Below are 26,727 nucleotides of genomic sequence, written 5' to 3' on the forward strand. Positions count from 1 at the left end.
GTCAACAGTGCTAGCGGCACTAGTCAGAGGCGCCGGTCCAATTGTCCAGGGTGTTAGCGAAATGATGATGGGTCCTGACTTTCAAAGGGTACAAGGAACTACGAGTACGAGTACTGTAGGAGTTTGGTGCGGGTAGTGTGGGGGAACACAAAGGTTTCAATGATCGTATGTTTAGGTTAGACGAGTAAGTACCTACAGATCGACCCTGGTAGATGTCTACTTCGTACGTACTTGGAAATGATGATCGAGGGACAATTTTCCTCTGTTCACAAGACAAGGAAAGCGTGGCTTCGAACATGACGGGGTCATGGCTAAGCAGTAACGGCCGACAAGGGTTCTGGCGAGCAAGGGCGAGGCAAGTACGGACAGATGGCACCCGCAGCTCGTACTCGTGAAGCGGAACTGGACACATGAATCTTGAAACCCTGCTTCCGAATGTCTATTGATTCATGGGAGGGGGGGGGCTGAATTACGAAATATCCGTACTACAGAACGGCTCGTATGGAGGTGGTGCTCAAGACCAACTGGGTGTATGCCTGTAAGTATTATTCACACCAGTCTTTCCTCCGTGTTGTTCGATCATAGTAAGCCCAATCGTGCAAGGGTTGGAATAGCGGTGATTCCGAATCATTTGTGGAGGGCAGGTTAAGGGGCTATCCCGCGGCTGGTCCTAGAGCCTCACGCTGAACACGACTGCTACTGAACAAGTCCAACAATGAATGTAAAGGATTGTTGTCAACCCGTCTGATTGCTACGTAGCTCCAGGGTGCTGAGAGATAAATATACCTCTAACATCGTGTTTCTTTCCCTTTCAGAACAATGATCGACCTCGACTGCCTCATGTGAGGAAGATGCCGAGCAAGGATCAGGCTGTATTTTTATTTGTTTCAACATCCGTATGTTTCACAAAAACAAACCAAAGGTCGCGTGTGTTAACCGTCTCGGGCAGTAGGATCAGCCACCATGAATGGCTGACGGGGTACGGGTTGGGTGCTGATTTAGTAACATTTCTCTGAGGAGCAGAATTTCCCTTATCCCCACAGAAGTGCGGATCTTTCGAACCCTCACAAACTACAAGGTAGATCTTCCCTGATGCACCCACTACTGGCACTGAACGAGTGTGAAGCACATCTTAGTCCACCCGTCAGGTCTGTGCGATGGGTAGAATGTGTGTTATTGTAACTCTCTCAGGGTGCACTTGCTTGCTCCACAGAGGACAAATCTTCAGGCAACAGCTTCTAGAATTTGAGATGGGAAAGACTGAATACGACACGATGCCTTGGCAAGAGAACTCTTCTCTCTCTGGAAGCTTGGAAGAGCGAGAAATGGTGCTGCAGACCAGCGGCCAAAGTGATCGACCTTTAGTCCAACTTGGATTGATTGCGCGAGTCATTCATTCGACCCTGCAGATCATTCCTCCCACCAGACGGGAGTAATTTTCCCAATGCCTTGTCAGGCCATGATCGACGCGAGATTCGACTAATACAGTTTGTACACATCATCCTCTGATCCTCTTGGAGGTGGTAACTTGATATATGAAGATACACTTTCTGTAGTTGTGCATCGTTTGTGCTTGTGCGGAAATTTACGTTCCCGTTAAACTTACACTGAGAATCCGAGACTAAAACCATCACAGGAGCAGATGATCAGCTATCCCGCATGCTTGCTCGATCTTCGTAGATAGGTTGCAACGTACACCGCTGTTACCATTATTTACGAGCGGTATTGTCAGTGCACGTTTCTGGTTGCCCTGTTTGACGGGCCAATCAGCAGTCGAGCGCATCATCTACCTCTCTTGACTGGCAATTATCCAAGGTGGAAAGATTTGAAATTTAGTCTCTGGACCAGAGGGGACCGCCAGCGCGGATTGCGGAACTAAAACCCAGACGCTATGTTGAAGGGCACGACTGTAGGTGGCCACAGTCGAACGCCTCCCAAGAGTAAATACCCCACTCTGAAGCGCAACACTGCCACAATAATAGCAGTCCGTCCGAGCGTACGGATGAATCAAAAGTGTAAAGATGCTTGGTCGTTCTTCATAGAACACGTCGTCGGACGTCGGGTGGCTAATGCCCACCTCATATTGTAGACATTGGCATTTGGTTCACATAGCAAAGTTGTGAGACGAGGAAGGGAATCAACCATTCGAATTGGACGTGTTCGTTTGCCGTACTTGCATGGCTCTGAGCGCTAGCCGCCCATCACTCTCAACGGTCTTGATGTTTATTCGGCAATAGGCGAGTGGGATCAGCGAGCCTGGCGAAAGCGGTGTTGCAACGGGGATGGATCGCAGCTCGTGCAGTGTCCCCAGCTGCGACAGCGTGAGTAGCCTGTGCATGGGTAAGATGGTGCTACTCCGTCGGTGGGCACGTTTCGAAAGCACAGACTGGAGGACTTCAGGGGGAAAGCTGTTGCCAAGGGCCGGGACTTAGTAACTATTCCCCTCTTCGACAGTGCACAGAAGCAAAATGTCAGGGTTGAAATCCTGTTCTCTGCTCCAAGGGTGGCCGCCCAAAGTTTAAGCCTGGACCACTGACTCGGAGAAGTTAGAGGTCATTGTCAGTGGTCACTAGTCATGCGTGAATGGTTGGTGCGCTCAAAGGCCCGTTAAAATGCTGACCGCCGTTGAGCATCCTTGTCGATTCGCTTCGTGACGCCGAGCCCGAGATTTGTGTGCAGTAGTGTGGCTCGGCGATCTGGCGAAATCCACACCCCTGGGTAATGATGCTCAATTAGCGTGGTGCGATCTGATCCACTATTCTCGCTGGCCAATTGCTCCAGATTTCCTGCCTTTGAGAAGTTGGATTTGCGACAAGGTGGATGTCCCAGAGAGGGCGAGTTTCCGTAAGACCGTAGACCGTCGGCCTTTGAAGATTGATAGAGTGGTGGAGCTGTTGGCGGCTGTATCAAATCTGCGAAAAGTTGTCTGTCAAATCTCGAAGTTGGCAGAGGAGACAGGCAGTGTTACAATCAAGCCTAAAAGTGAACGGCTTAAAGATCACGAGATCGTGCAGACAGTCCATGTAGTAAAGTGTGTCTTGTGATAGCAATCTTGATATTGACACATATACTCACACCTTGCGTAGTTGTTAGGTATAACAGTCATATAGAACTATGGAAGAAGACTCTGTCAAAGATTGATATAGGTCGAACAGAATTTGTAGTTGCCTGCGTAAATCCCTCTTGTTGACAGCTGGGGTGCACGTCTGCCAGGTCATGGCTTTTTGGTAGTTGGCATTCAAAGTATCATTAAACCTGGATATGAAAAAGGCAATCCCCCATGCTCAATCTATCATACACATTGGTCACTCCTGCTACAAATGGCAGGTAGCAAAGCATCACTGTTCACGACAGTTATTAGTTTCTAATCATCATTCCACGCACTGCCAGCTCGATCATCTAGCCCAAGTCGGGCCTTGGATCGGTTACCACCATATCCTCCGGTTTTTCCACCATTCATCAAGGATGGTTCTGAATACCTAATTCCCTGTAAAAGACAACTGTTCTGTTGAATATTGAAGCTCTTGCTCCAGACGAATTCCTCCGGGAAGATAGCGATCCTGGGGTATCGTAAAAATGCCGATGAAAACAACCTTTTGCGGTCAGTTTGACCTAAACCATAAAAACACATAAATCTGATAATGATTCCCTCCATGTTGGGACAATTGCTCGTAATTGGAAACCCTTGCAAGCACGCCGAATGACAAAATCTCGTTGCAAAACCACTTCCGCACTCATCAACCAAGTAGTCTCGACAAGGTCATTCTATGATCTCCCTTCTGAGCATTAGCCACGCCATGATCTTCCCCTTTCAGCGTGCTATTTTGAGCACGTAGTAGTGATGATTCAACCGGGGACAGAGTCCTTGGCCGCTCCTTCGGGGAACAAGCGTCAAGGGTTTCTTCCCGGGGCGAGTTATCCCATATTTGTGCCGGAAGTCCCTTTACGGCATTGATTGCTGGACGGGGTGACGGAACAGTTTTGGGAGAGATTGAGCAGTTTGACTGGTTATCTGATACCAGAGATGGAGCTTGCTGGGTTGGCGATGCATGTGAGACGTCTGTCGCCGCCGGCGACGGTATTGGTCGCTCCAGGTACTGAATAGGAGGCAGTTGGATCTTGGAGGCCTCTGGTCGTTGCAACGACGCAAGAGGATCACGCAAAAGCGGTGATGGGAAAGGGTCGCCACTGTAAGGAGGCCTGAGTTCTCTTGGGGTAGGTGGCAACCGGTCGAGTGGAGGAAATGATGATGATTTTAGATATCCATATTCACCATAAGACCTGGTGGCATACTGATTATCAGAGAAGTCGGGCCGCATGGGTGAGTCAGTGAGACTGGGAAGACTGTTGGTACTCTCATGCCTTTGGAATGGCGGCGGGAACGAGTAGTTGAGTCCATATCTCTCTCTCGACTGAGAGGAATGATCGGAGTGGTAGGGGCGAGGAGATGCTGAGGCCGGAATAGGTTGGCTTCTGAAGCCGACGCCCTTGGAATTTCCTCCCTGTTGAACACTTCTCTTCCGTCGGTTCATGCTACCATTCCACCAGTTCTTAACCGCATTATCGCTTCGGTTTCCCAGCCGTCTTGCAATTTCGGCCCATCTCTTGCCCATCTCCTGAACTAGCTGTTCAATTACGTCCCCTTCTTCGTTCGAGATGGGTTCGTGATTCAGAGTTGGCTTCAGATTCTGGTGATATCGCTCCCGACACTGCTTTGGCGATCGATGTTGCATATGTTGGGAAATTCGGACCCAATTGTTTGGCCCTTGTGTACGGACCAGGTGTAGAAGAGTACCATCTTCTTCAGGGAGCCAAGGTCCTCGTCGACTGGTGCGTGACATGATGGGAGGCACCAAAGTCTTAAGCACGACGACTCCTCAAGAACCGACCTTGAATGGGGATAAGAAAAGAGGGTGTATATGGACACTGCTTATGTGCTGATATGGTGAGAAGGAGGGGTTGAATTCCGGCTTTCGCCTGCAAAGTGATGGGGCTCAGAGGGTAACCACACCCTGAGAAAAGTGTGCCCACAAGTAAACCAGGCACAGTGGGGTCCAATTGGTTATTGAATAGGCGGAAAGTGAAGGTTGAAGGTTGATATGCTCTGGAGTCTCGAAAACAGATGGCCGCGGCATTCAATCGCACAATGTGGAAGATGCAGATCGAGTCTCCAAAAAAAGCGAATGATGGATGTTAGGCAGAGAGCGTATGCCCGTTGGGTAGTCGGTCAACGACAAGGCAACCTGAATTAGCGAACTTTGCTTCTGTTGTAATGGAGGTAAAGTTCGGGATATCAGGGTTTGGAAAGAACAGGGACGATCTGCTGCAGTACACGAGATACTATATCGATTGGCTGTCAACAAGAACGATGAAAACTATGGTACAGATACTCTTGATGAACTCCTTGGGATCGCCAAGTGGAGGGAGGGAGTGGGATCAGGAAAGAGGCGTTGATGCACGAGCTAGCATCGCGGCAGGGAAGAGTTTGGAGTGCAACTCACGTCCTTTTTGGGAGGAGTCTGCTGGATTTGCGAGGATGATTGAAGTCCGCAAATCCCAAGTGGGATCGATGATGGTCTGCTACCCGGCACTGGGGATCTTGTCATGCCAGTTGCTCTAAACTACTCTGAGGCAGAGTGGAAAGGCAGACGCCGCCATGGTTGCTGGCCAGGAAGCAACGAATGATGCCAGGCTCGGACCAGTGCGAAGTTAATTCTTGAGTTAAGACAGTCCTAGCGAAAGGGCTTGGCCGGATCTGTTGAGGTTCTCAGGTTGTGGTCTGCAACATTCCCAGGTTTCTGTGGGCATTCTGACGCGCAGGAGAGTAGCTGCAAGGCCCGTGTAACTGGTCCCAAAGAGACGCCAGTCTCCACAGGGAATCGATCGGTGGGCATGGGTTGATCCCAGTCAGGCTCAACAGGTTATGCCTAGATAAGCATAAAAATATGTGCTTGACAAATTCACCCTGGCCTGTTCAAAGTCAAGGGAGCCCATGTGTGGTCTGCAAGCGTCAGCTAGGAAGCGAAGAACTTCGTTAGTACTCCATCTGGCCATGGAAAACTCCACAATGGCCAACTTCAGTACACCAAACGATCTACGATGTTAGTCAATCATATACACTCTAATGGTGAAAGGTTTACGTAGGGCAACCAAGTTCGCAATCTACGTGGATTCCACGAGCAATGTTCCACATTTGCTGATCAGGTCGGGGAATTTTTTTTCAAACCAGGGAGGTGCTGGAGCTGAGGTAGGAATACGTGTGTTGACCAGGCGGAACTCGTTGCCTCGTAGAATACATTTGAGTCGAGCCCCTGAACCACTTGTACGGATGTTTAGAAGCAGCTCTGTGGAACTGGAAAACAATAATCATGATGGAGACGAGCCCAGCTCAGTAGGGAAGTGTCCTCGGGAGGGTATGACACATGTGGGACCAATACTGGTCTGCCATGAAGGAAATGCCAGTCGAGCGAAAAATGGGCATGATTATTTGCAGTGGATAGCGCCAACTCTGACTGGTGACTTCTTGGGTTTTCACGTCAAACCTCCATGTCCTAAAATTGCGAAGTGCTACGGCTGTGCGGCCGGCAGGAGCGTTTTGACCGTTGAAGCCCCTGGCGAGACGGTTTGGTTGGGCGAAGAGCTAGTGCGAGATGTCAGGTGTGCACTCTGTCCAATGGCCAGACGAAAGCCATTGGGGTGGATCTCGTCACGATCTCACCAAAGAGACGAATGGAAGAAGGAAATAGGCTGAGACGCGTTAGCGTCGTTGCGGTACGTGACTCGAGACGACAATTTAGGCAGGCAGAAAGAACGCCATGGCCAGTCAAGACTCAAACAGGCATCGACCTGGCCAGGATGGGCATTCCTTGTCGGTGACCCAACCAGGCTCCCTTGTCCTTGGCTCGTGGAGAGTTTGAATCAGACTTTGGTTCGGGCAGATCGTCGATCCACCGAGGTTAGGGCACGTCAGATCTCGTTGAGGCTGCAGACTCCGTCAAAGCCTTCGGACTTGTCGGGTGTGGCCACCTCATTGATTCGTCTATGATTCCCCCGACGCGGTGCGAGTTGATAACTTGATCACTGTTACTGAAGAATGAACCGGCTGAGAGTACATATTATAGGTTTGGCATACTGCCAGATTGTTACCTTGCATGGTATTGTGTTCCATTGGTTTGACACTCATGCGGGCAGCGTGATTTTTTCGGACAAATTCAGGATGAAGAGACAAGACGATCACCATGATCCAGATGTCCGGGATTTCCCGTAAATTGAGGACATCCGGAAATGGATATTCGTGGAGGATGACTCTCAAGCACCATGATGGTTGAAACAACCCTGTCTGCGGCACGATAGCGTTGCTGAATTCGCAACAGAGAGGGTGCAGAAGCCGAGTGAGCGCCGCAGAATGCGGCACGATAGCCAATGCATGTGTTGAAAGACAGGGAGTCTAGAGAGCATCAGAGCACCTTCCAGTAAGTTGGCATGACTTGGCCTGGAATCCTAGGTACTTCGTAAACATGCGGCAGGAGAGTGCCCAGGCATGGTTTAAGGACAGCCTGCCTGGCCTGCGCAGTAGGGGAAGATGTTTCGTGGTGGAGCTAGGGCCTACTTGGCCCTCAGATTAGCGACTGATTAACTGTCTTTGTCTTCCAGGCGGGAGCTAGCAAGGCGAATACGAGTTGGTAAGCGACAAGAACTGGGGCGTGCTGGGGTCATGCCTAAGCCGCTCCACCGTGGGTGAAGCCCAAGAAACGGTTGTGTGGAAGAGTGACAAGACTCTACGAACACTCTCAGTCTGAACACTGTACGAGTGCAAGGTATTTATGTATCCTTTGCTTTGTCCTCATTAGGTACACAGTGGCTGTCCAGGAGGCACCGAGATGACCCCTCTGACCCTTCGAACCCGTAATTAACCTGTAGGCTCGAGTCCCCTAGTGTTCGAGGGTGAGAGAGAGAGAGTTCGGAAGGCGAGGACACCAGACCCAAGAGCTTCCAGGGATCGTTCGGTACCTGAGCCCGGTGCAGAGGGTTACCAGCCCCCACAATCGTAGCCTGTAAGTAGACACCTGGGTCCCTTCCCCCCAGGCATCTAGGTGGTTACTGGTAGGACTTCGTAACAGGCTTACCATTAGTTCTCATGAGTGTCTCTACGAGCACGGTGTCCGTACAAGACTATGAGTGCTGCATTGGCCCTCCGCTAGACCATTATTGGCAAGTCGAACCTCTACAGGCTCTCCATGTTAGCATGAAAGCTGTCAATACTAATACCAGGTAACTGTAGGAGCCTCAGGCTGAGTGAATCATGCCTAAGAGTACTCCGCAAGGGAGCCTTTGGGCCTCTCGGGCAACCACAATGCCTAAGATGTCTTCCCCGCCAGCCCGAGGCGCCCCTCAGCCCTAACGAGACTGGCTTCCTGCCCAATCTGGTCACGATGACTTGGAAGCTGTCACTGACGTTTTTGATAGCTGAGTTTGAACCTTGATACTTTCTGTTGCTACCACCGCCACTACTCCCAGTGTTAGCTGTTCTTCTGACACATGCCAGCGGCAAGGACACGATCGTTTGACTTTGTGAGTTTCTGAATTCAACCCCCCGTGGGCCATGGCTGGTCCAAGCGGACAACGGCAGCCTCCCGTCTCGTTCATCCAAGGTGTCGGGTCCTGTCTGTCAAATTGACAAACGCCCACTGCATGAAAAACGCTTCTTGCAGTCATGTTGTCTCAACAGAAAGAATATCCACGTACCCGACATGGCCTGTGCTACTGGCTTTTGACACAGGAAAAGCCTTGGGTGTGACTAAACCCGTCAAAGAGGCATGAGGACTATTTCATCGACCGACCTGTCATTCATCTTTTCAGTAAACTTCGAACAGTCAGGTGGCTTGGATCCAACGGGCACTCCTACCAAGTCCTCGTAAATGCTGAACTCTAGTCCTGGCTACGGATACGGACACTAGTCATCGAAAGGAGCAAACCTCACCAGGGGTGGTCTGTGTCCCCAAGACACAACTTTACAGAGAATTGGTGGCCCTCGCGCCCCTCCCCCTCGACCCCAAGAGTTACCATCCAACCAGATCAGCAAATTGGTCCCGACAAATTGATCCCTGTAATCGGTAGACAAGGGTGCAGGATCCGACAAGCGAGACAGGTGCACCTGGCTAAGAACTTGGATAAGCTCCCCATCTGACGTGGTCTACCATATAACTTGCACTTCACGGGATGATAGTCACATTATCACGGCCACCGATAGCACTCTCCTGAGTCTGAGTTCATGGGCTACAGCTTAACTATATACTAGACGGACCATCGTAAGGAGGAGAAGGTAAAGAAGAAGAAGATGGAGATGAACGCAAACTCGAATCCTTGGAGCATGCTGGCCTGGATTGAACAAGCGTATCACGCTCAAGCCCAAACCTTAGGCTTCTGATTTCTCTGTGTACAGTAGGACAGAAACTCGTCCCATGCATTACGCTTGGATCACAATTGAACGTCATGATTACAGCTGTCCTTGCGCGAGTGACAAAAACCAAGGTACGTACGTACGTACCTAAGTACTCGGTACCCTACTGCAACAGGGCGTTCTGTCCACGACCGCACGAGTCATGCACCATCAAAATTGAAGAAATGGCTATCTACTATACCCAGCACCACAATCATAATAGCCACGGAAGAACTCGATCGCACAATCGATCGCACAATCGATCGCAGCATCCAGAACCGAGCCGAAAAGTGAGATCTGGACCACATCATTCGATATGATGCATCTCCATCCTTGTTCATTGGTCTTGGAGGTACGAGGTGTGCATCTGCAAATCGTCTGTGCATATATCCGCTTTTTCCCCCTTCTACACCCAGCAAGATCTTCGGATCCCGATTTGGCAGTTGCAGACACGCTGCCATGAGCTTCCGACGGTGAGGTTCACAACTCTAAACGAAATCAAGCTCCCCCGGGGGAGACATGGTGTTCGGATACTCGGTAGTAGTGGTACATGCATACCGAGTTGAGATACTAGTTACACAGACGCAAGATTTGAATACTAAGAGTAGGTAATAATGATCCCTCCATTCTTTAAGGGTACTTTTTTTTTCCCTTTCCCGCCCGCCCCCTCACAGAAAGTCATCACACCACCAGCACCACCACCAATTTGTTGCGTTCTTATTCTCCGATGGCTGCGCTTCCGCTCACGCCTCAAACCGTCGCCACAAAAAGGGGGGAGGCTGAGTGCGAACGGACGGGGCACGAATAGACTCTGTCGGGACTCGGGATGCGGTAATTGACCGCCACCAGCCAGGATAAGTTTATGTCAAAAAGCCCATCGGGAACAAAAGTTCTTGTGAATCATTACAATCTGCGCCGTCGTTTGGCCGTGCGCCGTCCTCGTAACTGGTACATACCTACACAGCCAGTAGTCGTAGAGCTGAGACAAAGAAAGGAAAAGTTTCTTCCATCACAGGGGAATTCTGTCCGAGGGGAGGGGCTCACAACGAAAGCCGCTTTATTTGATTTCCCCCAAAACCCAAAATCTCACGCCACGTTCCGAAAACCTCTCTTCTTCCCCCGAGACATGGCCGCGGCGGCCGGCAGGCGACGGGCGTCATCATCCCAAGTCTCGTCGTCCACATAGTCGGCGTGGCCCAGGTCGTGGAGCCTCCTGCGCAAGACCCTCAGGCCGGCGAGGTTGAAGCCCAGGGCGTGTTTCTGGGTGTCGAGGGCGGTGCGCAGCTTGTCGCGCACGTCCTCCAGCAGGACCTTCATGGCGCGGCTGGTGACGAGCTGCTTCTGGTGGATCTTGAGCATGAAGAACAGGATGCGGCACGTCAGCGGGATGTTCCTGCCCTCGACGGCCCAGAGCGCCAGGAACGTGAACAGCGCCGGCAGCTGCGCGAACGACAGCACCAGCAGCGCGTCCTGCAGCGACGCCGACGGGATCTTTTGCACCGTGTTGAGTACGTATACTGACGCTGTTACGTTGTTGTTGGCCAGGAACACTGGGTCTCGTTGAGGGGGCGCAGCCTTGGGGTTCGATCTCTTCGTCGTTGCGTACTCCTGCATGATCCTCAGGTCTTCCAGACCGAGCTCCAGTGCCTCCGTGATCTTCTCGCCGGCCATGAGGGTTTGTGATGTCTGCTTGCCAGCCGCAGTGGCCTCGGGTCCGTCCTCGTCGTCCAGACCGTTCGCGTCGTCGTTCTCAAGTGATGTCAAAAGCGTGTTCTCATACAGCTGCTCGAGTTCCTTCTCCCGCTCCTCCTCCAGGAAAATCTGCTCGTCGCTTTGTTCCCAGATCCTGATGCTCTTGTCGTGGCTAGCCGTTACGAGAAACTCGCCCGAGTGTGCGATCGCCATTGCCCAGATCTCGCCGTGATGACCCTCCAGCTTTTGTATCTGCTCGAACTTGTCGCCGTCGTAGTACTTGATGACCTTGTCCTTGGAGGCCGAGAAGAAATGATGTCCGTTGCCTTCGTTGTTGTTCGGCACAAACATCACAGAGAGAATACTGTCCTGGTGTGCGAAGAAGGCTTTATGACAGTCTCCAAAGTCCAAACCCCAGACACGGACGTTCTTGTCCGCGCTCGACGTGACGATTAACTTGCTATCGTAACTGATATCCATACTCAGCACGGGCAGCTTGTGGCCGTAGAGGGTGAGGAAGAGTTTCAGTGAGTCGACGAAAAACACCTTGACGGTGCTATCGAGCGTGCTGACCGCGAGGAGGCGCTCGTCCGGCGAGAAACAGACGGACAAGATGTCATCGGCGACTTTCAGCGTCCGCGAGTGCACGAGAGTCAGCTTTGCGTTCTTGCGTGTCGTTCCCAGCACCTCTTCTTGCACGACCTTGAAATCCCAGAACTTTGCGCTTTTGTCGGCCGAGCCTGTGACTAGTCCTTTGCCGTTGGGACTCACTTGTAGGGACCAGATGTCTCGCTCGTGTGCTTTGATCGTGTCGAGCAGCGTTGAGGCCGCAATGTCGAATACTTCTAGTGTTCCTTCTCGTGTTCCCACCACCACGATCTTGTCACCAGGTAAGAATGCCAGGCATAACGCATACCCACAATCTAGTGTTCGTAGGCAGCTTTGGGTCTTTGCGTTCCATATCTTGAGACTGCCATTCGATGCCGTGGCGAGCATCCTGTCATCTGAGCTCAAAGCCGCGCAACGGATATCGGAGCGATGGCCTGGCATATCCACAGACAACGTTCGGTTGTAATCGGGGATTTCTGTGCCTTTCTTTTTCTCGCTGGCCAGCACTTCGAACACTTCGAGTTGGTTGTTGGACGTGGCGACTAATATTGAGAATGACTTTCCAGACTTGGTATTTGCCCAGTCAATGGACCTCACCTTCCCTCCAGTCCGTACAGTGACATATGGAACGATGATATCTGAAACAGCAGCGCTCGAAATGTCGCCCGTTTCCTCGTTGTCATCTGCCGCGACGTCAACCCCCGAATCACCGTCCGCCGCAGCCTCGGTCTTCTCCTTTCTCCGTTTGCGTTTCCGTGACAGTGTTTTCCTGACTTCGGTTTCGGAACGTATCCTCAGAATCTCGACCGTCTTCTCTGAGCCGTGGATGGCGATTATGTCGCGTTTGAGATGGCTTACGACCGCTAAGGGTCTGTCTCGTCCCTGTCTGTATAATGCACCTCGCTCATGGAGGACATTTAATCCTTCGTCTTGAGTGGTTGTGAGCTTTGTTTTAAGGACTCCCCGGTCAATTGACCACACCTTGACCTCGCCGTCATTGCCCGCGGTAATGCAGCCGCTCCCATCCCTTGTGATACCGAGCGCCCAGCATTCACCATTCGTCTGAGTGACGTGCGTCTCGATGCAGTGCTGTGTAGTCAAATCCCAAACCTTGATCAGAGCGTCTTTGCTCGTCGAAAGGAGGTATGTGTCCGAATTGGCAGGATCGTTCAAGCTCTCCAGCGGTGCATCTCCATCTCTGTCGTTGTCCTCCGTACTCAGAAAATTCAAGCTTGTGATTTGATCCTTGTGTCCTCGCAGCCGCACCAGCCCAACTTCCGCAACCAAATCCCAAATGATGACATCCGTATCTTTAGACCCGCTCGCCAGTCGCGCACCAGAACCGTCGAATTTCAACTGCGTGACCGCCGTCTTATGTCCATTGAATGTGATGATTACTGTTGCAGTCCGGGAATCCCATATTCTGATTTTGCCGTCCTCATATCCGACTGCAAATACATCGGGATCGGTCTTACTCCGCGCGATCACCGTCACTAAAGAAGTGTTGTCAGGGACCGTCCAGGTCGATAGGATTGTCGATGTTTTGAGGTCCCACACTAGGATGGACTCGTTGGCCGGAGCATAGGCATGGCCTGCACCACTCTTTTTCGCGCTATTGTCACCGCTCGCTGCAGAGGATGGGGATGCGTCCCAGATGATGTTCGCAGAGTTGGTGCATATTTGGCCGAAGGTCTTGGAGTGTTCGAATTTTCTGAGACACTGTTAGCAGAGGAAATCTTGAGGAACGTTTTCATGAGTGGTTTGACGAACAGATATGACTTGACCATGGCGCAGTGGGAGAACAATGTTGGTGCACCATTGGCGACGCAGCGACTTCAAGTTTGCGACTGTCTCTAAACTTTTTTTCTTGCAATGAAGAGATCACGGGGGAGCAAGGAAGGTTTGCCGAGGACTCCAACTTACTCGTAGTGAGGGGTTGAAGTTGCTGCTTTAAGCAAGGGTCCGCCTGCAAATGTATCTGGTGGTCAGGCACTCAGAAGGCTGAGCGTGTAAACAGTATCTCAGCCATTGGAAATCACTAGGTAGATCCTGCAGAGCTGTGCTTCCTAGATGATAGCAACCTCCAATCATTTTTTAGCAATAGCGTAGACTGGCTGGTTATATGTTCGTCGAGACTCAGCATGAAGATCGTTCCCCAATCCCTCTCACGATTGCTTCTTCTTCACACTCCTACGTTCCATCATAAGGCTGCCCAACAGGGTGAGTATAGCAAGTGCTACCGGCATGTACAATGTCTGCATGACTGCCTTGTCGTAGCCCAGCAAGACATCCCTAAGTCTATCACTGCCAATCTGTTGCCTGAGATGAGCCAGACCCCCTTGGTCAAATATCGTCATGTTAGTAGAAGGTGCATGCGAAGAGATTTCCTTAACCAAGCGATTCTGAAAGAGGGCCGCGGACGCGGAGAGGAAAAGCCCAGACCCAATTCCTCCTGCAAATCCATTAAGGGCCATGCCGATAGGCACGTCTTTTGGATCAAGGACAGTGTATATTGCAACAAATGGTGCTTGGATCCCCAGGCCCATTGAGACTCCTAGAAATCCCAGAAGCCCGAGTACCTTCACCAGACTTTCGTCGAGATTGAGTGTCGTTAGAAGACCCGCTGCAACTGGAGCGGTTACCGAGGTCACAATCATGAAGGCTAAAGACAATTCTCAATACGTTTATTCACGTCAAGGGTAGCGTAGACTTACGGTAATAGTATCCGACAGCAGTCATCAATGCACCAGCGGTCAGTGCAGACACACTCAAACCAATGATAGTTGGCAGACCTAAAGCACCAGATTTCGTGGCAGAGAAACCTTTTACACTTTGAAAATATATGGCGATGTAGTATTCGGTGATGGCCAGCACACCGCTGCAGCAAACTGAGAACCATGCTCCAGCCAAGACACTTCGCTGTTTCAAGACTCTCGGTGGAAGCGCCGCGTCTTCTTTCTCCCTGTATTGTATATAGCAGAAAATGCTGATCAGACTTGCGAAGACCGTGAAGAGGCTGATGATTCTAGCATTTTGCCAGCCATATCTGATACCTCCCCACTGTAGGGCAATCAAGAGACAAACAATGCCTGGCACAAAGAAGAATGTGCCTACCAGATCCATCTTCTTGACCTTTTGTTTGAGTGATAAAGCGTTGTCAGTAGTAGTGGTTGGGGTGTTGTCGAAGTAATATGCAGTCAGGCCGAACGTCAGTACCCCGATAGGAATATTGATGCCAAAACATGCTCTCCACGTGAATCGATCTATCAAAACTCCTCCCAGCAATGGCGCTGTGACCATGGCAAGAGTCTGCACAAATGCAATGAGGCCACCCCAGAATGGTCGTTTCTGTAGAGGAAAGCTGTAGATCATGATGGTTCCAGCACCCATGCTGATTCCAGATCCGCCAAACCCTGCAATTGCACGACCAAGGATGAAGACTGCACTGGTAGGAGCAACGGTACAGAGAAGCGAGCCCAATTGAAAGAAGAAGATGGCGGCTAGGAAGACTCGCTTCACCTGGAACAGAGTATATAGTTTGGACCAAAAAAAGGTGAAACTGCTGCTGAGCAACATGAAAACCGAGGAATACCAGCCAATGTCATTCACAGTCTTGAACTGATCAGTGAGACTGGGAATAGCCACGGCCACGATGGTCATGTCTAGGCCATAAAACGTTGCGGTCAAAAGAAGAGAGGTGATGGACATCCATAATGCAAAGCCATTGGGATACGCACGCTCTTCGGACGAAATTGCTGCTGAATTAGCGCCATCGCCGTTGTCTTGGACCTCCAATTGTTCCTGTGGTCGACCTGCCACAGTCGAGCCTTCGGTAACTGGAGCGTCCGGTGACGCGTGGAGATCGACTTCAGGAGAGGTCATGTTCGAGCTTAACAACGCAGGAGAAAATAACGAGGTAGACTTGCATAGGAAGAGCTCTAGCAGGGGGGAAAGGAACCTTTATAGCTTCTCACGAAGTCGAAGAATTATACATCTAGCAGCTCGGTAGCATTAATCACAGCATTCAAGTGATCAACATCTCGATCGGGCATGGACACATTATTGTCGACATGGAACTATGCTCAGTTGGACACTTGCAGTGCGATTCATAGGTTCCCAATTGATGAACCTGGTGGGTTCCAGGCCGGGACTAACTTTCGAAGTTGGCGTTGAGGGGAGAAACGGGGCTCAAAGATGGGGGAGCAAAGATCGGTCACATGATATTCTCCATGGTCGGCACGTGATTCGAATTTCAGCCCACCATGCCTCCAAACTGCCCTGTGGCTTTTGGCTGTTGACTGCGGGCACATCTGACGTTGGTTCCGCCATTGAACCACCTACGACTACTGTAACACTCGTTATCCACCACCAGGCAAGACACATTTCGCTGGTCTTGAGGGAGTGAGAACCGACTTCAGTCATTACTAGCAACTAAGTCTACTCGAAAACTCACACTCGAGGGCCTCAAGGCACCTCACACTCCATCCAACATGCTCCTCCTCGACTACCAAAATGTCCTCATTCAATCCATCCTGACCGAACGATTCTCTGGCGCCCCTCCACAATCCATTGACCAAGTAGTGTCTGACTTCGACGGCGTAACCTTCCACATTTCAACCCCGACCACCAAATCACAGATCCTCATTTCCCTACAGATCAAATGCTTCCGAGAACTCGTACAATATGGCGCCGAAGCAGTGTTGTCACGGGAATACGGTAGCTACATTACAGGCACTGAAGCAGGCTACGACTTCAGTATTCTGATTGACCTGGACAACCTCCCTCCCACGCCGGAGGAACGGGAAGAGCTAGTGCGCCGGATCTCCCTTCTCAAACGCAATGTGATGGCCGCACCATTCGAGAAGGCCTTCGACGAATTCTCCGCCCTCGCAGAAGAAGCCGCAAAGTATACCTCGGAGTCGGCGCCGCAAGGCGTGCAAGAGGGCGGCGAGGTCATGTCGGTGCATTACCGCGAGGAAGAGGCCATCTATATCAAGGCATCCCACGATCGTGTTACCGTTATTTTCTCCACATTATTCACCGATGCTGTGGACAAGATCTTCGCAAAAGTGTTCTTACAGGAATTCGTCGATGCCAGACGGAGAGCCATCCAGAACGCTCCCCAGGTGCTCTTCCGCAGCGATCCGCCGCTCGAGTTGCAGGGTCTCAAAGGTGTGGGCAAGACGGGCGAGAAGGGCGAGGTTGGCTTTATCACTTTTGGTATGTTCTTCTTGGAGCACTGGGAATATCAGAGAATCATCTCATCGATATCTGTCTAACCACTATGTGAATTCCTAGTTCTCTTCCCTCGCCATTTAGCCCGCCAACGCCGTGAGGATGTGATCTCTCACATTCAGATTTTCCGGGATTATTTCCACTATCACATCAAAGCCTCCAAGGCTTACATCCACTCGAGAATGCGACGGAGAACAGCCGATTTCTTGCAAGGTATGTGCAACTGGAGGATTTATGATTCAGGACTTCTTTTTATACTAACATACATCCTCCAGTTCTCAACCGCGCACGACCAGAGACGGAAGAACGGGAAAGGAAGACGGCCAGTGGAAGGACATTCCGCGTCCAGGGCTAAATGCTGTTAAAATTGTTCACGGTTATGTTGGCCATGCGGCGCCTTCAGCGTCATGACGAAGCATTTTGAAATGATGATGACAATCCAAAGATCGAGAAAGGGCGATTTGAGAGATATTCTCCTGGGCTAGACTGAAGTACGCTAGAGACTTCAACTTGTTCTTTTCTCTTGGCCCCCGGCAAAAATACAATCAGCTATTATTCGCACACAGCCTTCACCCCGACTGTGTGGAACCTCAGACCTAGGTATATATACATGTTTCGCACTCCTCATCCTACAGACCCCTAGTTTCCCCTAAATTGTAGTCATCATACTCGCATTGGCGTACCAAGTGAGTAGCGGGTTATCACCATTCCTGACGCGAGTCTCCTCGAGGATGGCCCAACTCTCGAGGAAATCCTGATGCTTGGCGACTCTGGTCAGTTTGCCAGTGATTGCGCGATAGATGTCCTCCATCATGGCGAAGTCCGTGGGAAAGAAAATGTCGAAATACCCCTGGTGCACGAACGGCGTGGTGACCCGGACATTGCGGCGCTGGTAGCGAGTCTGCACGACCGGCGCGTTCAGGCCCGGCACCGTGTCGGGCAGGTAGTCGAAGTCGGAGAGGACGAGTCTGTGGGCGGGGAAGTATTGGTGCAGCACGTCGAAGAATTGCATGAGTGACGTGGGGATGTATTCTGGGATGGTGAGGTTCGGCGCGAAGGGGAGCGAGTAGCGCAGCTTGCGCAGGAGTTTGGGTTGCGACACCGGCGTCATGAAGGGGGAGCGTGCTGCAACTTCTCGGACCCGCAGGTAGCGTAGGGCTATTGGGTCGAGGTGGCGGTCGTAGATCTCGTGAAATTCGCCGTGCTCGTCGATCAGGATGCTGCCCTGCAGGGGCTCTTCTGTTTCTGGGTCGTACCGGAGGCTGTCGTGGGGGAAGTTGTCGATGACTTCTAGTGCGAGGAAGAAACATGGGGAATGCACGTACTCGCTCCAGTCGAATATAGAGCGGTTGATGACCTGGATGTGCTGCATGTGCTCGCGACCGTATGGAGATTGACGGATGCTCGTCATCTGTAGGTCGGCGAGAGCGGCTGAAATCTCGATGATCTTGTACTTGGTGCGTGAGTATACCTCGGGCTCGTTTTCTCGGATATAGTCCAGGATGTTCCGCATCATAGTTCCGTTTCCGGCACCCATTTCGTATATAATCAGATCATGGTACGGGTACAGAGTCATTTTATAGTTGGTGACCAGGTATCGAGCAATGGCTTCACCGTAATATGGTCGAAAGAGTTCGGTCGGGGTATGCCAGAGCTGACGCAACTCGTCGAACTTGACCTCGTCCAATGCATTCTCAAAATCGATATAGCTCAGATCCACCATTTTGTTGAATTCCGCACCGTCTTTGATTCTGGGAAAGTCAAAGGGTTCCCCGGGATTGAAGATGGTGGCATGCTTTGTGAAGTAGCCATAATTTGGATTGTATAAACTGTCTGCAATCATTCAGCCTTGTGTTAATTCCCATGTTTTCCTTTCGTCCTGACCTTCGATAAAATCTCGCGTGAACATCTTGACCCTCCGCGGACGTTGGGTTCGTCGTCGGAGCTCGCGTGCGGTGATGCGAGGGTATTCTTGGATTTCACGACTCAAGTCTCTTGTCAAGAGATCTGATCTCTGTTGCCAGAAACTTCCATTCTCTGTTCTAGCTTGGACTTTGCGCCCGATGGCATATGACCGTCCAAGGTCGAGGGGGGACAAAGCTACTTTTCGAGGCCATTGGTCGAAGCTGTGTAGGCATTTTCGTGAGGGTCGCGCAAGCTGTTGGAAGATGCGTGCAATAGCCGGGGAGTCCATCCACCTGTACAGGAGCGGGATGTCCGAGATCGAGGCACCTATGGGAGGGATGAAAAGCTACAACCGAGGAGGAGCGAGAACAGAGTTCAAGAATGGGTGTCTCGAGAAGGCTGTCTGTCTTCCCCGGATTTGTGATTTTGGTCCCCGGCAAAATGTCATTCCGTCCCGAAAAGCTGCAGTCTTGGCACTCGAAATGTCCCCTCGGCCTATCAGTCTCCCGTTGGAGGCGCTGGAGGCGCCCGAGGACGGTGGCTCTTAGGCTTCAAGATTCCTTACTTAAATAATTAATAATAATGACCCGACGCATCCTCAACGCACAGCTGGGAGGTTGTCTGTAACCCTTCTCGTGTTCGACTCTTGGTAAACCAACCTGGCGACTAACGTTCACCCAGGGCAGCCTCAAACCTTTCAGCTCCGACGCAGTAATGCGATTTGGGCGTCCATGAGAGACTTTCAGACACTGGTGACTCGTGTTCCAATTCAATATCGGATATGCGCCTTGCCATTACAGACTTGAGCTGAGTAGCTAATGTGCCAAAGACCTGTAACGGCAGCTACTACTCATGTTTCAACTCCCTCGGCTCCAATGTTTTGCAGCTGGCCTCATTTAGGTCAGCATCGCAGATTTGCCTATGAAGTGAGGAAGGAGCTGTACGTCAGGAACTGGTCTGCATTGCTACTTAGTCGCGTGCACCAGTGTTACTATAGCCATGTCTAAAGCTAAGGAACGTTCCCAGTTGCCGAGTGGCGGGCAGGCCTGATGACTTTGAAGCGTGGCAGTGTTCTCACCTGCAATTACGGCCCCCCTACATGATGTTCATGCTCTTGGGGGCGAGAAGGAGGCTCTCCAAAACTGACCAATCTCGTCTAAACTCTTATCGAAGATCGCACAAATTGGGGAGCTGCTCGTACTCGCTGCCGCGCAATAAGTTGGGTGCTGTAACTCGTCTCGCCAATCTCACACCTTCGTCTGTCATTGCCAAGGACCTCGAATGGCACCAGACTGCGAACAAGGCGGGCCTACCCAGGGTACGCTTTGGTGTCTGCCATGTGGCTATCTAAAGCAACATTTGCGCGTTCAGACTTGCAGGTGCCTGGCGATCTGTGATGGACTACTTATCCAGCCTGAGAACGGATGTTTCACCACAAAAAGCATCTTGAACATCTTTTAAGCCATGTCCGACACTCGAGTCTATCTAGGCCTCTGGAGCGATCATACCAGGAACTCTGTGGCAGGTTCAGCCTTGACGGTTAGCAACCAGTCAGGCTTATATGTCATTGCCTTTCTTGCACTCTGGGTCCGACTGGTGGGTAGCCATTTTTGGACCATCATCTGCTTTATTGTTCACCAGTTCAGAGCGAGTCCACAGGCCCAAGATGCTCTACATCACCAACATCAGTTTCTACTTCGAAATTCCCAATCTAATATAGGCACTCTATGGGACCTCACCAAGGTTATTTGGTACTGGAGATCTGCGACCCGAAGCTTCGCCCGCTCATTTCCGCTGTTGGCTTTGGCGATCTCCCATGCTATCCTGTTCACTGCTGCGGCATTCTTCTCATCGCAAGTGGCCTCAACGTCCAACCTTGTCCTGTTGAAAAGAGATCCAGCTTGTGGATATTTGATGTATCCGCCCGAGCCCCTCGACACAATCGAAAAGACGAAACAAGCAACCGAATGGTTCATTGCGAATAAAGCTAATGCTCAATGGGCACTCAGTTATGTTGATCAGTGTTATGGTGCAAATGCAAGTACAAGCAGTACTATGTGTAACACGCTTGCTCATCGCACTTTCAACATCAGTACGGTTACAGTAGAGTGCCCGTTTCCAAATGCAACACTGTGTCGGGACAGGGCAATACAGGTCGATAGTGGATTTCTCAATTCAGCCGAGCATCTAGGCATCAATTCAGAGCCGAATGATTCACTCGATTATAGAACGTAGGTTTCTTAATCCGTGCGCTTTCCTTGAGAAGAGCTGACAGCGTTCCAGTGTCAAAACATGTGCTCCAATCCACGATGAGGGCTATTATTTCTTCAATTCAACTGGGAATATGGCCAGCAATGACTCGGATACACAATACTACTTGGATTATGGTTACCATTATGAAAGGAACAACTATTCAACCTTCTCTTTCTATCGCAGTGATTTACTAAATCCAAGTCGAGCATATAGACTACTGTGAGTATTGGGGAATTCTGGTGTTAATCCGGCGGCCTATGAAGCTGACAATGTTGCAAAGGTGGGCACAAGCAAGGGCCTCAAATGAGGCAGATTCTACTTTTTTGCCTATTGACGGGCTCAATCGAACGGACGGTGATGTTACACTTGTCTTGCTCTTCAATTTTGCCAGATACGCGGAACCCGTCAAAGATCTCTGGTACAACACGGATGATGACGTCGAGTATACCTCAGGTGCTATTCGATATAAATCGTCAAGAGTAATCTCAGTTGTAAGTCTCTGAACATATTCTTCTTCTATATGGATTGGACTTCAGTCTGTCACAAGTCTCATCTGGGTTCAAATGATTCCATGATGATGATGATTACAGTGATTTGCTGTTTACTATAGCAACCCAGTTTCCCATCTCACATGTCAATCCCTGACACTGATATTGTCTGTTTCTGTTTAGATGGGTTGTGTCGAACAACATGAGTTTCGCGCATCCAATGGCAGCCGTTCTGGCCTGGTCGGCCTCGAAGAGCTAGGTGACTGGGAAATCGACACCGACCGCAACAAAGCAAAACTTTCTGTCGCTCGGCATATGTTCCACGCAATTAAATATAGCAGACTTGTCTATCAATTGGCAGCTGTTGGCACCAATCTTCTACAAGCATCATCTGGGTCGTCTGGGGAATCACGCATCGATCATATTGGAGTTCCGAACGATCAGTGGAAACGAGAGGTTCTCTACTGGGGTCAACAGTCGGTCACAAGCTTACAGAGAGCTCTTCAATCCTATGTTAAAGGGCCAGCCCCTGCAGATTCACCGTACCTAAAGAAGCCGGATGAGGATCTCCTTCGAGACTTCGACCCTTGCAGTTCTCAGATCGTTCGAGACCCAAGTCACTATTCAATCAATATTTTTGGGCTCTACTTCACGATCGGTATGGGTCTGCTAATCATAGTCTTGAACTGCTCCCTCTCGACAATTGTCTCCAAGATCCAAGGATGGAGCGGAACTCCAGGCTATCGGAACCAGCAATACGAACTCGACAATGCTTTCCAGGTACAGAGACTAGCCTATGAAAATATGGGTCTTGGTCGATGGACCTCACTGCAAAGCTTGGTTCCCGTAACTCAGAAAGGGGAGAAATTTGGACAACCGGTCAGGGCGTCAACACCAGGTGCAAATGCACCGTTTCACTTACGCAGCTTATCATCTACACCTCTTGTCTCCCCTTATCTTCGACAGCAGTCTGCGTCACCGTATACCCCGACAAATTACTCAAAGGTGTCGCAGGAGGAAGATCCATTTTTCGCCCCTGCTTACCGACCAACTCACTATCCACGAGACTCGATATGATTGATGAAGTGATGTTTTTCTGTTTCTAGCGACGACCATTTGACGGAGGCTTATCACAGTGGCCTTAGAGTTGGAGACACCTTATAGCTATTCCAAAGAAAATATCATCTTGATATGCAACCTGTCTATAAAGCTGCTAGTTGCCCCGTTGCAACTCTTGCCAAGAACATAGGCACACGATATGACAGTGACTGTAGCATTTTAGCATGAATCTTGCACTATGGATGCCAGTTTATCAAAGGTAGAATGATGATTAATATGAACTAGACATAACCACAAAAGCAAGATAAATTCGCTATCAATTGTAGGTAGGGGTGAAAAGTTTCCCCGGAGTTTGCCCGTGCCATATGGTGCAATAATTTCAAAATCTTCGACCTATTTTTATCAACTACTAAAATAAATAGATCCTGGCTAGGAAACTTGTGGTCTACCCAGATCCCGCTAAATTCTCGCGGACTGTAGCGGAAGCTCAACGTGGAATTTGCAGAACGTCCAGATAGGATTCCAGCGCCGGAACGGGGTACCGGTTTTCGCGCAAGAAGCCTGAGACTAGTACGCCCCCTACAAGTGTGTGGCGGATTCCAACTTTCAAAAGTCAAGCTCAGAATTGGCACGAGCCAGACCGAGCATGCAATGGCAAGTTTCGCGAGAAGTTGTGCTCAGTTTCAGCGTGGGCATTGCGGTGGCTTTGGCCATTGAGCAACTATGGCAGAGATACAGTGACGACACCCTACGCTCGAAATTCTCATTCCGCTCATATCTCGCGCGATCGACATCCAGCCGAGCGACAAGACACGGACACATCGAACACAACAACACGCCAGCAAATTCACTGACCGCCCTCCGGCCCCTCGGCGCTGGCATCGAATCAACAATCGGTAACACGCCTCTGATTGTGCTCAAATCGCTCTCGCAACTAACGGGGTGCACGATCCTTGCGAAATGCGAATTCCTCAACGGGGCCGGCCAGTCCCCGAAAGACCGCGTCGCCTTGAGCATCATCACACGTGCCGAGGCGCAGGGCCAACTGACGCCTCACTCTGGCGACACGATCTACGAGGGCACGGTGGGCAGCACGGGGATTTCGCTGGCAACGCTGGCGCGCGCACGTGGGTACCGCGCGCATATCTTCATGCCGTCGGACCAGGCGTTCGAGAAGTCTGATCTGCTGGTGAAGCTCGGCGCGGTGGTGGAGCGGGTGAGCCCCGCGCCGATTGTCGATCCGTTGCATTTCGTGAATCGCGCGCGGAGTGCTGCGGCGAGGCATACGCAGGATGAAAATACCGAGGGACGCGGCCTTTTCGCCGACCAGTTCGAGACCGAGGCCAACTATCAGGCGCACTTTGAGGGGACCGGCCCGGAGATCTTCGCGCAGGCGGGCGGTGAGGTCGATGCGTTTGTCGCCGGTGCGGGGACCGGCGGCACGTTGTCTGGCGTGGCGTTGTTCTTGAGGGAGAAGGTGCCGGCGTGTCGTATCGTTCTAGCTGATCCTCAAGGTAGTGGCTTGTATAATAAAGTTAAGCATGGTGTTATGTTCCATAGTTTGGAGAGGGAGGGGACCAGGCGGCGAGATCAGGTTGATACGGTGGTCGAGGGGATAGGGTTGACGCGGTCGACGAGAAACTTCGAGGTCGGCAGGGAGGAGATCGACGACGCTGTCAAAGTCTCGGATGCACAGGCTAAGAATATGGCCAAGTGGCTTGTTGAGAATGATGGGATCTTTGTGGGCAGTAGTAGCGCTGTCAACTGTGAGTTTTCTCTCATCTTTTGTTGTTTACATGTATCTCGAGGAGCAGAAGTTTTTGGGGGCTCCGCTCATGGAGGCGAGCTGCGAGAATGTCATGTTCTATGTCATTATCATTACACTATGCTAACTAATCTCGGCACACAGGCGTTGCTGCACTTCAGACGGCTCTCAAGCTTGGTCCCGGTCACAAAGTTGTCACGATACTGTGCGACTCTGGAATGCGACATCTGTCGAAATTTTGGGCTCAAGTTGGGGATGTTGGTGGTGATGCAAAGACGACACTGGAAGACATAATTGAAGGTCACAACTTGGCGTGATGTGAAATCCAGATCATTGGGCCATCATTAAACAACTCAGTCATCGCATTCTTCCTTGATGAACAAGGGGTCTTCGGTTGAGCCTCGTCGATGTACATGTGCGGGCCAAACACCTCCGATGGCCTTGTGGGATGTTGATACAGTGTCGCCACTTTTTGGTCGCCGAATCGACTTTTGCAGCTCATTCAGCCAGATCTCAGCCAGCTTCCCCGCTATCTCGAAATGGCTTCGCCCGTTGAGTTGCCGCGTTTTGGCGAAAGTGCTCATGTCTCTGATCGGGTTTTCGCAAAGTTTTGCCAGGGCCGCCAATTCTTCAGATGACCACTCTTTGGGTTCAGGCTTATTTACTGGTGCAGTTCGATACCGATCATAGACATCCGCCAAACCAGGACCGGTTTTCTTGGTCCGCAATGCTCCACAATCGGCAATTTCAGCAAAGGTCAGACCGGCTCCTTCATGTAACTCTACCATCGTCCTGAAATCTGACAGGACTAACCTAGTCGTCCGGGTGGTAGTGAGTGCAACCTTTTGGCGATATGCACGAAGGTAAGTTATGTCGTGCACGTTATCTATCTCGCCTCGAGTCTCGAACTTTTCGGCAAGGTTCGCCCAATGAGAGATAACTCCAGCACGCGTTTTATACTGTCGACCACAATAGGCGCAAACCCCTTGCTGTAAGCTCTTTATCTGTTCGTCTTCGTTGTCGAGTGATTCTTGGGAGGAATTTCTCCTTCTCCATTTCTTTTTTACCGCCTCATACTCGGATCCTGAAGCTTCAACATCATCGTGCTCCGGATGGTCACTCACAAAACCATCTTGGAGCGGATCTGCGGAATCGGCACGAAGTATTCGTTTCGTACGGCAGCGCTGAGCGGGTCTGCGAACTTTTCTGATCCTGGTTGGACCGGGAGCTTTCCACAGCGATTCCAATGGTTCAGACGGAGGTCGGGAAAAGGACTTCTGGATTTCCAGGCTCTCGGATCGTTTCGGCTGTGAGGTCGTAGCAAAAAGCATTCGATCGTCCTGGCTCTGAGACCTCATTGATGGCAATGGCGAGGAAGTTCCAAGAGAATTTAATGCCTTGGGGGGAATGATGTTCGAGGGGATCCGCCAGGCTGGCTCAATATGTGCTTCGGCCTTTGCTCTTTCTCTTCGAAGCATATCAATTACTTCAGTACCGACGTGCTCCCCATACCTGGCTAGTATAACACTGTCTTGGTCGTTCTCACTACTAAGAGCTGAATCCATCAACTCGGCAGTTTCGGGCTGAGAGTCGAAGTCCTTGACATTGTCTGCAGTAGAATAGGCCTCAAATAAAGAGTCTGGACTCGAGTCGCGAAGGGGGATTTTAACGTCGAATAATGATTCGGTGTCGGACTCGGACTTGAAATCAGACTTTTCTATCGTATCATGGCCGCGCGAGTCTGGTGGAGTGGCCAATGACTGAGCCGGAAATAGGTCATCTTCACTATCCTCCTGGGTATCGGACTGGCCGTTAAAGGCATTCTCTGCAATTTCCTCTATGCTCATGAGAACGTTGTCGGCGCCTTCGTTGTAGTAAGGGTCTTCGGGATCTTGATCTACAGTCATAGCTTTGAGGAATGCTTTTCCCGTGTCAACATTGTTCCCCATGCCAGTGTCTGTTTCGGTCGTGATCGAATGTAGATGGCCATTATCTACAATGATCTCCCCGGTCTCGAGGTCGATTTCATCGCCGATGCCAGTGAAATCTTTGGAATACTTCTCGAATATAGACTCGAACCTCGACTTAAGCAGGAAGTCATTCCTATAGCGCATAGAGTCCAGGTCTTGATCAAGAGCCGTATTCGAAGAATCGTCGGCGAACATCGAAAGGCGGGGTCTTTTGCGGAATGGCTCGTCCATTTCCGGAGTGGGATAGATCTGGTACTGGAGGAAGAGAGATTATTGTGTCTCCGATTTGAGCATGTCCCTGGGACTGATGCC

General features: G+C 50.8%; 6 protein-coding genes across 6 annotated transcripts; 3 read left to right on the plus strand and 3 right to left on the minus strand.

Moving 5' to 3' along the window:
• Positions 1-3,737: 3,737 nt before the first annotated feature.
• On the minus strand, positions 3,738-4,841 carry LTR84_012759 (uncharacterized protein; the record flags this gene model as incomplete). The annotated part of the gene is made up of 1 exon (XM_064856276.1): positions 3,738-4,841. The coding sequence occupies one exon, from the start codon at positions 4,839-4,841 to the stop codon at positions 3,738-3,740; it is 1,104 nt and encodes a 367-aa protein (XP_064708176.1).
• A 5,684-nt stretch (positions 4,842-10,525) lies between these two features.
• On the minus strand, positions 10,526-15,622 carry LTR84_012760 (uncharacterized protein; the record flags this gene model as incomplete). Its single annotated transcript, XM_064856277.1, has 3 exons — positions 10,526-13,451; positions 13,910-14,402; positions 14,455-15,622. The coding sequence occupies 3 exons, from the start codon at positions 15,620-15,622 to the stop codon at positions 10,526-10,528; spliced, it is 4,587 nt and encodes a 1,528-aa protein (XP_064708177.1).
• Positions 15,623-16,230: 608 nt separating this feature from the next.
• On the plus strand, positions 16,231-17,330 carry LTR84_012761 (uncharacterized protein; the record flags this gene model as incomplete). The annotated part of the gene is made up of 3 exons (XM_064856278.1): positions 16,231-16,960; positions 17,039-17,188; positions 17,251-17,330. The coding sequence occupies 3 exons, from the start codon at positions 16,231-16,233 to the stop codon at positions 17,328-17,330; spliced, it is 960 nt and encodes a 319-aa protein (XP_064708178.1).
• A 3,014-nt stretch (positions 17,331-20,344) lies between these two features.
• On the plus strand, positions 20,345-22,698 carry LTR84_012762 (uncharacterized protein; the record flags this gene model as incomplete). Its single annotated transcript, XM_064856279.1, has 4 exons — positions 20,345-21,111; positions 21,164-21,352; positions 21,414-21,624; positions 21,805-22,698. 4 exons carry the CDS (start codon positions 20,345-20,347, stop codon positions 22,696-22,698), a joined length of 2,061 nt encoding a protein of 686 aa, XP_064708179.1.
• Positions 22,699-22,918: 220 nt separating this feature from the next.
• On the plus strand, positions 22,919-24,762 carry LTR84_012763 (uncharacterized protein; the record flags this gene model as incomplete). Its single annotated transcript, XM_064856280.1, has 4 exons — positions 22,919-22,939; positions 23,103-23,156; positions 23,267-24,446; positions 24,590-24,762. 4 exons carry the CDS (start codon positions 22,919-22,921, stop codon positions 24,760-24,762), a joined length of 1,428 nt encoding a protein of 475 aa, XP_064708180.1.
• Positions 24,763-24,798: 36 nt separating this feature from the next.
• LTR84_012764 (uncharacterized protein) lies at positions 24,799-26,646 on the minus strand (the record flags this gene model as incomplete). Its single annotated transcript, XM_064856281.1, has 1 exon — positions 24,799-26,646. The coding sequence occupies one exon, from the start codon at positions 26,644-26,646 to the stop codon at positions 24,799-24,801; it is 1,848 nt and encodes a 615-aa protein (XP_064708181.1).
• Positions 26,647-26,727: the final 81 nt, after the last annotated feature.

The sequence above is a fragment of the Exophiala bonariae genome, assembly GCF_035927105.1.
Source record: "Exophiala bonariae strain CCFEE 5792 chromosome Unknown scaffold_8, whole genome shotgun sequence".
Lineage (NCBI taxonomy): Eukaryota > Fungi > Ascomycota > Eurotiomycetes > Chaetothyriales > Herpotrichiellaceae > Exophiala > Exophiala bonariae.